At 45.1% G+C, this 12219-nt stretch overlaps 1 protein-coding gene across 1 annotated transcript; it reads left to right on the top strand.

Annotated features, from left to right (window-relative positions):
- The first annotated feature begins 8471 nt into the window (after positions 1-8471).
- LOC138301798 (E3 ubiquitin-protein ligase RNF183-like) lies at positions 8472-9185 on the top strand. The gene has a single exon (XM_069242298.1). It carries the CDS (start codon positions 8472-8474, stop codon positions 9183-9185), a length of 714 nt encoding a protein of 237 aa, XP_069098399.1.
- Positions 9186-12219: the final 3034 nt, after the last annotated feature.

Here is a 12219-nt window from a genome sequence, read left to right as displayed (position 1 = left end):
CTGTTTCTTCTTCTTCCTCTGAGGGGGGGCTGTTGCGGTTCTAGTTCAGTCACCTGGTGGGTGCCTAGGTTACACTGGGGATTCTTGCCTAGGGAGGAGGTTCAGGACATGATTGAGGTGGCTGTGTCCAAGGCGTGACAGGCTGGGGCGCCCCACCCTGGACGTCCTTCTGCCTCTCGGCCCTCGGTGGCGGCAGAGGGGTCCTCTTCCTCGGATGATGACGCTCCTTCTAAGTCTTCTGGTGGGAAGTATGTCTCCAGGGAGGAGATGTGGGACGTTCTGGCTCATGTTCATGACAATTTGGGTTTTCCTGTTTTCGCCCTCCTGGGGCTGACTCCCACTTGTTTGGCATATCTTCTGATGTGGTCCACACTTTGGCTCTGGCATCTGGGACCTTGATTGGGGTCCGGAGGTCCCTCTGGTTGCGGCTGTGAAAAGCTGTTCCAGGGAGAAAGCTGCTCTCCTGTGGCTTCCTTTTGAAGGTCAGACACTGTTTGGGGATCAATTGCCTTCCATGATTTCCAAGGCTTTTAAGGAGAGAAAGCACGCCTTGCCTTATAATGGTGGCTCCTCGTCAGGTAAAGGTTGGCGGAAGCATGGAAGCATTCTCGGTCTTCTCCCAAATTTGATTCCAAGGAAACATCATTTTCAGCCATGGTTTTCTAAGAAGTCTGGTCCTTCTGTTTGGGGTGGCCTCAAGAAAGGTTCCTGACAATCACTGTGGGACTGGAGATTGGCCGGTTGGGGGTCGGCAAGACACTATGTTCCCGTTTGGCAGGGGGATGTCACCTATCGCTGGGTGCTGGACATTGAGGAGAATGGCTACGCCATCGACTTCGACCTGGTTCCTCCAGATACGGGGTTTCGTCCGACGCCCTTGCCTGTGGCTGGTACCAGGAGGGCGGCTTTGCTGGAGGGTGTCTGAGACTTACTGTTGAAAAGGGCCATCTCCTCGGTTCCTGTAGGGGAACAGGCCAGGGTGCTTATTCCCTCTTGTTCCCTGTTCAGAAGGTGTTGTTTTTTTTTCGTTGTCCTGACTCTATAGTGGGTGAATTCCTGGATCAAAGACTGTGCATTTCTGGATGTTGTCCATTCAGGTGATTTTTCCTCTGACCAGCCCGGGGGATTTCCTGGGGTCTCTGGATCTGCAGGTTGCTTACCTGCATGTTCCTGTCACCCTGTCCTCTCAGAGGTTCCTCTGCTTTGCAACAGGCCAGGAACATTTTCAGTTCTGTGTTCTTCCATTTGGCCTCAAGTCTTCGCCCAGAATTTTCATCAAGGTGCTGGCTCCCCTAGTGGCTCTTCTCCATTCCGAGGGGGTGTTTGTCCATCCGTATTTGGACGATATTTTGATTCAGGCTCCCAGCAGGGAATAGTTGAGGGTTCATGTGTCGAGTGTTTTGATGGTCGTACAGGGTCACAGGTTTTTGGTAAATTGGGGGAAGTCAGATTTGGTTCCTTCCCAGGACCTGGTGTTCATCGGGGCCCGGTTACTGACTCTGCAGGGGTTGGTGACTGTGTCGGAGAAGAGGCTGCTGGGTCTCCATGCACAAGTGATTGCTGTTTTGTCACAGGGGGCTCCTTGGGCTCTTCAGTGGTTGTGCCTGCAGTGTCACTTAGCTTCAGTGATTATTCTGGTGCCTTGGGCAAGGTTTCATCTTCTTTGCCTGGTCAACTGGTTTCTCTCCCGTTGGTCTTTGGATTCGTGTGATCTTCAGGCAAGGATGCCAGTGTTGGGGTTCATTCGCAGGGAGTTGGGTTGGTGGCTGGTGCCAGCTCATCTTTTGTTGAGGGTGCCTTTGGCCACTCTGGTGCTTGTAGTAGTGACTACCGATGCCAGTCTCTCCGGGTGGAGCACGTGGATGGGGTCGGAGCAGGTCCAGGTGTTTTGGTCTCTCCAGGAGTCGGTCAGGTCCTCGAGTTGGAGGGAATTTTAGGCGGTTCTTCTTGCTCTGGTGCATCTTCAGGTGCTCCTACGGGGCAAGGCTGTGCTTATCCGGACGGACAACTTGGTCACCAAGTCTTACATCACCAGGCAGGGTGGGACCCGGTCTCGGTCTCTGTTTCAGATTGCGAAGGACATTTTCATTTGGGCTCAGGGCTGGGAACTGTTTCTTCAGGCCACGTACATTCAAGGTGTGGTCAATGTTCTGGTGGATCAGTTGAGCAGTGTCATTCCTTCCTCCCACGTTTTTTCCCTCTGGTTGTCTCTGTTCCATCGTCTGGTAAGGATGTGGGGTCGTCCTGTGCTAGATTTGTTTTCCTCCCCAGAGAATGCGAAGGTGATGTGCTTCTGCTCCCGGTTTCAGTGCCCTCAGGCTTGGGCGGTGGACGGAATATTGTGTCCTTGGACATGGGGTCTTCTTTATGCATTTCCCCCTTTCAGATGCTCCGTGCGTTTCTGGTGAGGGTACGCCTGCTGGGGGCAAGGGTTATTTTGATCGCTCCTCATTGGCCGCGGGTGAATTGGTTTCCGTTGCTTCGTTGATGGCCTCCGGTCAGGAATGGACTCTTCCTCTCCATCCCGCTCCTCTAACGTTTCCTTGCCTCTCCCAGGGGTTGTTGCGGAGGTTGCAATTGATGGCTTGGAAGTTGAACGGAGGGGGTTGAAGGGGTTGGGGATTCCTGATCCTTCGACTACGACTTTGCTAGCCTCCAGACATCGTTCCACATAGCTTTCCTATGGTGTCAGTGGAAGGTATTTTCTGCTTGGTGTTTGCGTCACTAGGTGGATCCTACGGTGGCCTCTCTGTTTGTGGTGATGCAGTTTTTGCAGGATGGGGCTCACTTGGGTTTGTCTGTTGCTACTCTGCGGGTGCAATGGGCAGTTATTCAGGCTTTTAGGGGTCCATGGCGTAATCTGTCTGATGAGGCACATTTGATGCCTATTTTTTTTCAGGGCCTTCTGAACTTGTTTCCTCATCCGGTGTGTTCCTTTCCTTCCTGGAATATTTCGTTGGTGTTGGAGATCTTGTCGGGCCCTCCTTTTGAGCCTCTGGAGGCCTATGATTTGCATCATCTGACGTTGAAAACTTTTTTTCTGTTTGCCATCACTTACACCCGGCGTTTGGGGGAGTTGGGGGTGTTGGCCTGCACTTTTACTTTTTGCAAAGTTTTTCCTGATTGGGTTGTTCTTATGCCTGTTTCCTCTTATATTCTGAAGGTGAATTCGGTTTTCCATGCTCGTCAGGAGGTTATTCTCCCTGCTTTTTGTCCTGACCCATCCTCGGATGAGGAGGTCCAGTTGCATTCCTTGGATGTGCGTCAGGCATTGTTGGAGTACCTGAAGATGGTGCTCCTTTCCGGAATGGGGAGAAACCATCCACTGCTTCATTGAGTAGCTGGGTCGCTCTATGGTTTTCGTGGCCTATTCTTCGAAGGAAGCTATGTCTCCTCCAGGCATTCAGGAGCATTCTACTCGGGGTATGGACGCTACGGTGGCTGAGTTGCAGGGCGCATCTGTGGTGGAAATTTGTAGGGCGGCTACTTGGGCCTCTCCCTCCACCTTTGTTCGTCATTACAGAATTGCAGAATTGGGGTGTTTGGAGTCGGTGTTGGGTCACTGTGTATTGTCTTCTATAATGTAATAGGTATGTTCCTTTCTGGCGTCCTGATTTGTTGTGATTACATTTGTTTTATGTTGCAACTCAGTGTCGGTCTCCTGTTTTTCTCTTGCTACATCTCATTGGTCTTTAAAGGAAGGCGAGGGAGGGACGGGAGGTAATGCGTCCATTACTTTCCAGTAATGGCATTACTCATAGTCCTACTTCCTCGCCTTCCTTTCCGTTCCTTCCCGTCCTCCTGGTAAGGGATGCCTGAGTTGCTATTTTGTGCTTGTTTCTGTACAGGAGGTGTTGGGGGTGGGGGGACTTTTTAAAGGGGAAGGGAGGGATCTAGGGGAGGCAAGGAGGCTCATTGGTCTTTAAAGGAAGGCAAGGGAGTAGGACTAGGAGTAATGCCATTACCAGTAAATAATGGATGCAGGATTCTTCCCTTAAAGAGACTGTACCCATTGATTAACTAATCAGTTTAACTTTACTTGACATAAGATCTGTTTTTTGAACCCACTATTTGTCTCTAAATTGCCATAAATGACCTCACTTTTACCCTGGGAAGTGGCTTCATCTGTACTGAGATGGTACCAAAAAGTTCAATGTATTGAAAACAGTGGGCATTCTTGTCTCCTTACTGGAGTTTTATGCTGCTTTGTGTTGGCTAATTACAGCATGAACTTGGAGATGAATTAAAATATTTCACTTTGTGATTTAGAGTGCCTTATCGTGCCAAATTACTAGAATCAATACAACTGTGTCACCAAGATGCCAACAGGGCATTATCTTAATGTTTGAGTAACAGAGTGGTAAATATGAATTACTGTCCTGTTTTTATGACAGTAAGACAAGACTTACAAATTGTATCAAGTGAAAGAATAACTGCAATCTCAGCCTGATGTAGATTAACTGCACTTGCACACTATAACATCTGGACTGCCTATAATGATGATGTGACACTATAAACAGAAATGTACTTATGTGAAGATAATTATTTGCGCCCTCCACTACAAGAAAGAGATAAGCTAAAATAATTTTTCAGAAATTAAACTAATATTTTAATACCCAATTTTGGTGTTTCTTGACGTAATTCTGTATTAGGTATGTATGCAAGTGGTACTTTGTGTTCTACATAATTGTAATAATCGGTAATATACATGAATTTTGCAGCCCTGATAAAGTTCAAAGAAGGGAACAAAACACGGCTGATTATGGCAACAATTTTAAGCATGATGTAATTCTACAATAAAGTGTTTTTACCAAAGTCAGAAAACTGTAACGTGACTGTCACACCCCAAAATTGTGGAATTGGAACTAAGGGGCATATTTAAGTTAAGTGGTGTACACCTAGTGAAGCGCCACTTTCCTTGCACCCCTTAGTGCCCCCCCACCACCACCATGTGTGCGCCGTATCTAAGATACGGCACACCATGGCGCAGGGTAGGGGGCAATAGCGTCACTTTTATTAAAGCTATTGATGTACTCTGCAGGAGTAGCGCCAAAATATTGGTGCTACTCCTGCATAGTATATAGGGGCCCATCATAAATAATGGAAGCCCTCTTTTAATGCCTGCTCTGAGCAGGCATTATAAGTGCCATAAAAAATGACACAAGAAATCTGTTAGATATTCTTGCGCCATTTTTTCAGCCCCCCTAACGTGGGAATGCCCCCTTTGCATACATTATGTCTGGCGCAGGCACAATGTAGCGCAAAGGGTCATGAAGTGGCGCAATGCATGCATTGCGCGCTTTGTAAACATAGCACAAGGATTTTGGCCTTGTTGGGCCACATTAGAGTAAAACAAATAAGCTAATGTGGCGCAATGTGGGGCTAGGGGCTAATAAATATGCCCCCTTATGGTATATATATATATATATATATATATATATGTATATATATGTATATATATATATATATATATATATATATATATATCTTATGGTCCTAATGTATTTGTGGTTCGAGTACCTTCATTTATAGTGTGCTTCCTTCATAGCTGTGTTTCAAGTTTATTGAGCCAGGTTTTTACTGTTTCTTGCACTGTAGAATAAACCACTCAATAATCATGTGATATTGCACTTGTACATCTTTAATTCTTTTCAGGCCATGGTATAAGGGACGGGACTGAACAAATGCAATGCTCCTCTCAGAGTAAGACTGATCTCACCACTGCTGAAACCTAATCCAGTAGCGTTAGTGCAGAATTGATTTTTACTCCCAAGTCTTTAACTACTTTCCCTGGGGATGGAGTGAGGCCTAATAAGGCGGGCCAGTAGGGAAATTACAAAACCTCTGGGTGCTTTAGGAAGAACAAAATCTTCAAACTCACATTGAGTTTGAGGGAGCTTCTGGCCACCCAGCTCTGAATAGCAGATGGACAATCTTGTAGTTTGCATGCTGTAGTAGGTGGATCGTCCTCAAGCTTGACCACTATCTGGGTATTGCCTGTGTAAAGAAAAAAAACTGGAATCCAAAAGATTCATGCAAATGGACAAGAGGAAGCACATACAAGATACAAACCAGTGGGGCGAGTATACATCGCCGGGGCACTGAATCCCGGAGTGATACTGGATGCACATCCCACCAGGTACCAACCCGTCGCTATCGGCCAAGTGGAACTAACTTCATCCTGTCTTACTAGAGAAGGATAAACAATCTGTCCACCCCTCCCCCGCCAGCTATAAGGCCTTATTTGGAGGAAGCATATATCAGTTCTATACTATATTATAGTACACAAACTTCTGGCCCAAAAATGTCTAACTCTTTATTACTAACGTGCAAAGAAGGGATTGTTCTTTCTATTTGTACTCACTGAGTATTCTGAATTTAGAATAAAAGAGTATTACAGGAGTACTACTTCACAAACTTCAAAACGCCTTTGTGAATGGGCCCTTTGTTTGCGCATCATGAAAGAACTTCTGGCCAGACTGCAATCACTCAAAATGTAGGGGTCCAGCCACAAGGACGAGGAAATGTCATTATGTCTCCAATGTGAGACAACACCTGCCTTAACTACTGTTTGAGAACTGGACTCCACACAAAAATGTATTAATGGCTTGCTCCGCTTACATATCAGAAAAAAAACTTTTTCCGCAAACAAATAGTGTGCTATAGTCCACAGATAAGGACTTGCATTCCCACTGGCCTACAAATTGGTCACTATGGACGGCCTAGGCTTAGTCAGGATGCAACCAATTGGAACTCTTTACCAGAACCACAGACCAGAAACTTTCTTAGACACATTCAAAGCAGGCCTGAGAACTGTCTCATTTGACTAAATGGTACCCTGCTTGGCTTTAATGTGCCTAGAGAAGAACTAACCTAGGGCACTATACGTCTTCACACCCTAAGTGGTAATGAAATGGCATGGCACATGGCAGTGCCCTTCAGGGGTATGTATGTTGTTTTACTGTGTGGGCTCCTACTTTGAGCAGCTTTTAAAGGTGTGCTATGCTCGCAGAGAGACCTGTTTGTACCACGGGATGTCGATTGCAGTAACTGGTGGATGTCGCATCACATCAGAGTTAATTATGTTGGGTAGATATTGAATCCTTTCATTTGGCACACATACTTACATTTGGACTGTGTGGAGTAGAGTTGCCTACTTTGGGATCTTATCCAATTTGCTCTTTTGGATGTTTTTCAGTTTCAAATTTGTAGGTGTTGGCGGTACCCGATTAGTAATTTCCCATGTGACAAGCTGGTGGGTATTGATTTACTACCTGTTTTGGGTGGTGGTATTTTTCTGTGTTAATTTCACCTACTCCAGCTGTGATTCATTCTCGTGTAATTGCCCTGTATTTAGACAGCTGATTTTTGTGCAGGCATCAATTCTGCAGGTGCAAACCCAAAAAACTGAAAACCACTGACGCAATATTGCTGATGGCTTTTAAGGTTGTCATACAATTGTCAGCACTAACACTGTCAGCTCTAAAAAGCAGGAAACCTTATAATCTGGATATGCATTGATTGTTTACGACATTTCCATTTGCATTTGTTGGGAATACTGCCAACCTCTAAATGAAACCACAAAGTTTTATAGTTGTAACTGTAATTAACCACTGCCGAAATCTTTTGTGAATGAAGTCCAAATGCTCTTGTGCGAGGCCTGAAAAACTGCAGAAGCGGTAAACAGGTGAACTGTGGTTAAAATTTGCGTGAACTGTCTCCTTGGGTGTCACATTATTCCCCCTTGAAAATTAATGTTTAAGGCGGATAAAATTCTCTAAGTTTTGGTGCAAACAGTGTAATTGTTGTTCGCATACGATGTTCCATTTTCGCACAGACTGCCCTGATGCTATATCCGGTGCCCTTGCTGTGTTCTTGGGGTGTCCTCTTGGCGGCTCTCGAGGCTGCCAGGTATAGACTGGGGGGATGATTTATGGCCGTGTGCCCTTTCTGTCACAGGGAGCTGGCGCAATGTGTTTGCAGTTGAAGTTGCTATGTGAGGCTGGGGGGGTGAGGGGCGGGGGCAGGCAGCACAATGGGAGGCAGGCTCGCTTCCGACTACTGTAGCCTAGAAAGAAAACTTTCTGCTGCACGCTGGTTACCAAGCTGAAAACTCACAACAGTCCGGCTCCTGCCCGCAGCGTGAGCGACCGCGGGAAGACTGGCACGAGGAAGGGGAGGCTAGGAGCCCAGCGAGGCGGAAGACGTGCCAACAGGACTGGACTGGACCTGCACCACGTGAAGTAAACAGCCAGGCGGGCAGCATGGGCAGACTGCTGGCACCTCGGGGATGACTACCGCTTCTGGCAAGTGACCTGCAGCCATGTGAACAAACCTGGTCTCTATGGTTCCTGCTTTTAGGCCAGTGCCCCAGAGACAGCCGGATGTGCCCATAAGTTAAGTGACCTGCAGATAGACAAGCAGCTGCTGGAGGTGGCTCTTGGAAAGACATCTGTCATCGTAAACTGGCCATGGAATTCGGGCTTGCCGCTTTGCACCACGCGGGGCTGGAGGAGACCGGGCCTGAGGTGCAGACGGTAGGGCTTGCGACCCAAGGAGCAGCAAGGGAAACACCACATCAAGCAGATCCAGGACAGCATCCCCTCCAGCCTGGACCTCAAGAGATCCAACATCAAGCACACTTGGAGGAAGAACTCATGGTTATACCGGAATGTCCCATTTGCTATCTGACCTATGATAATGTATTCAAATCTCCCATGCTCCTCTGCTGCGCGCACACCTTCTGCTTGGAGTGCCTTGCCAGGATGTGCCTCTTCTTGAAACAGATGCAAATGTTCCAATGCCCCCTCTGTCGAACCGAACAGGTCATCCCGCTAGGTGGAGTCCCCAAGCTCCGGGTCAATGTGGACATTTTGGCCAAGCTTGATGCTGGCACCCAGATCCCTCAGGAAGTCTGGGTGGATGGACATAAGCTTTGCTGCATCAGTGCTCAGGCTTCGCCACAAGGGCAAGCATCGGACACTTTAGTCACAGTTCAGCTGCTAAGCAATCCGAGCTCCCAGAACGCTGGGCCCGAAGGACTGGTTGCTGTAGGTCACGACACCAGGGTGTACTGCTGCCGCACCTCTTACAAGGCCATATGGAGTATGAGCTTTCTGATCTTTACCGTGTTAGTTCTTTTTTTTACCATTCTATTTATACCCATGTACCTCAAACAGAAATGATGTAGCTATCTGGCTCGTTTGCTAATGTACATCTTGTGCTTTATGGAGAAGGTGGCAGGGCTTGTTGGACTCCCCCATCTACTAATCAAACTTGATACAAACTTTGTGGAGCCGACAACAATCTTGCCCACTGGGAAGCTCAGAGGTTCGAGACTCTTGCTTTATAATGAAAACCACAGGGAAGACAATGGGAAAGAGAAGGAAGGGACTTTGAGTATATGGGCGGTATCTACCTACAGAACCTGGATGTATCACGTGTATAAATATTTTCAGCATTGAACAGGAGATGCTGTTGTTGTGAAGGGAAGTACCGACCTTCAGCTTAAAAAACAAAACAAATTAAATTAAACAAGTAATATATGTCAGACACCCTGCTTCTTCTCATACATTCTGCAAAAGCTTGCTTTGATATTTTCCTATGTGCCCTGGCTATTGAAAATGTTCTGTTTGTCTCACTCGCCACTCTTAGCAGCCATATCTTCACTCATGTATTTGTGTGAAGGGTTTCTCTCGTCTTTGCCTAAGTGGTAGTAGTATAGTACTTTCTAAGTATTCTAGTGTTGGAACAACAACATGTAGCATACATGAAGGAAAGAGCAAGAAAACGGGTGTATCTGCCAATGGTGCAGCAGGTGCAGTGGCAATGGGGTAAAGGAATGTGAGAGGCCCACTGCAAACCATCGCTGGTTGAATTTTACTGTGCTACCAGAGGGTCGGACCTATTTTCCTTGCTTACATTGGGCCCATGGCACACTTGCTGCACTCTAAGCGAAAATATACATAAGCATATGTAAAATAAAATGTTCCTTACCTTACAGTATAAGAACATTGCAAGTCACTGATGAGTCCAGTGACCAAATAGAGCAACAAGGCTGGAGGCTGAGATTTATTACAAGCTCACAGAACTCTAAAGCGACTTGCAATATCCTTGTAATGTTGGTGTGGGTATTTTATCTCTTATAATACATGGTCAAACAATCACTCTCTTTCCAACCCTCCATTAAAATTCTTGGTCCCTGCTTCTTCTAATGCGACCATTGCTCTGATGACAGATGTGTAGAATTCAAGTTAACCTTGTACTGTAAAAATAAAAACATTAATATACAGTTTGACTGTCGATGCAAATATGTCTAAAGAATTCGCTGACACTCATTGGCAAAACCAGCTCAGTGGTTTAAAACGTGCATGTAACATGGAAACCGATTCCAGCTCTTCTGTTTTATATCCCCACCATACAATAAATAAGCATGCAGCTATACATGTCTCTTTACCAGCCAATAAAACTAAATGCAAAAACTACACTTCCTGAATGCTAACCATAATGTCGTTTAACGCTTTGTCATTGAATTTGAGAAGTGCAGTAATGATAGATAGATGCAATTAGAAGATCTTGCTATTTGTGAAACATAGCACGTCTCTTTGAAATTAGTTTATGACATTTTTAGAAGTACTTGGAATTTGTTTTGAAGTTCTTAAAAGTCAGAATGTCTACGGTGCTCTTTTTTGTGGCCAATATGGTCATTTCCACCCCTCCCGGATGGGCTGTGATGTTACAGTTATATTTCTATGGTGCCCCCAAAAGAACTAGCATTTCTGGCTTTTGTAGTACATTTGATCATTTTCGGACAAGACCTTGAACTTCAAATGTAGCCAAATAAGGCCAGCTGGTGTTCACTCGCAAGCAACCAATCAGCTTCCAAGATATCAGAAAATCTTCCAATGCTAGAAATAATTTATCGCCAAAAAGCAGGTGAATTTTATTTTTAAACTTACAGCAAAGTCATCAAATGTGGAAAAGCAAAGGATATTGGCCCTTGTTTTTAAATGTCATTTTCTGGCATCTGGCAATCATGTTTACTTTATGTGCAACTGTAAACTATAGCCACAATACATAGCAGGTGACTGAGCAGTAAGTTCCGATAAGTCTTTCGAGGCGTTCTTTTGAGTAATAAGTCCAAGTGGCTAGTAAAAGTCACCAGGATTCCACGAGGTCTTTATTCAACCAATTTCATGTAGTTAATGTGAAAATTACCGCCAAATGTTTATCCAAAGCCTCATTTAAATTCTAAACTAAAGTGTTGGATTTTCTTTGGTAAAAGATGAGAAAATGTTTAAAGAAGTACAAAAAGTGGGATTTTAGCAATTATTTGGTTTGCTGTATTAATATGTTCATTCAGAATGTGAGAGGTTTTAAATATGCACTTTGCAGGTAATAATTGGCCCCAGTTACAATCAGAATGTTCAGATTTTGTTTAGCTTTCCTGATGAAGGCATTGATCAGCCAAAGGGCTATAGTAAAGCTGGGCAGTCTCTTTTAATGCTTTGATTAGCTCTACAAGAGTTATTGTCAGATTAATCCTCCGAATCCCACCTAACACCCTTCGGTAATGCGAATATCTCAAAACTATTAAATAGATTTACACCAAACCAAAATAATGCACTGAGTAGAGTTCTAGTCTCAGGCTAAGTGTGATGCAAATTTATTCTGCGGTGTTTGCTTTAGTGGAAAGCAAACATTCTTATGGGAGTTACCATTGAAAATGTGATTTTTGTTTATCCCCTCCTCATTTTAAATTCCCACTATGGTTGGATCTGAAACCTTCATGTATCACTATGTAGACACTTATGCTATGATTGTATGGTTTTATTCAAATTCCTGAAACGTGCTAAAGTTACAAGAAAAATCATTAAAAAATGGGAACTGGGTTAAACACAACTACTGATTTGCTATTTATTAGCATAAATGCCATAACTACAAAGTTACTATGGTTCAGTCTTAGTTGCCTCCATAGGCAACCAAGACTTTAGTCATTCTGCCACACATGCACACACCACATGCTTGTCACCACCTCTCTCATGTTGTGTCCGCCCATTGTCTACTTGTATTATACACCTCCTAACTTGTGTAATTATGTATTCATATTTTTTGCTTCTTATACCACCTCTAAATGCAGCCCCCTAATGAGCAGTGAAGAGTTTGGCTGACAGCACATCAGTGCTGTGAGAATTGATGGATTCTGTTAGTAAGTGAATA

This window comes from Pleurodeles waltl, chromosome 6 (genome assembly GCF_031143425.1).
Source record: "Pleurodeles waltl isolate 20211129_DDA chromosome 6, aPleWal1.hap1.20221129, whole genome shotgun sequence".
Classification (NCBI taxonomy): Eukaryota; Metazoa; Chordata; class Amphibia; order Caudata; family Salamandridae; genus Pleurodeles; species Pleurodeles waltl.
Note: the sequence above shows the minus strand (reverse complement) of the source record. Positions and strands in the feature narration are given on the sequence as shown.

Excerpts from the sequence above, each read along its gene's own strand:
- LOC138301798 (XM_069242298.1), top strand. The coding sequence starts at position 8,472 with ATGGAATTCGGGCTTGCCGCTTTGCACCACGCGGGGCTGGAGGAGACC.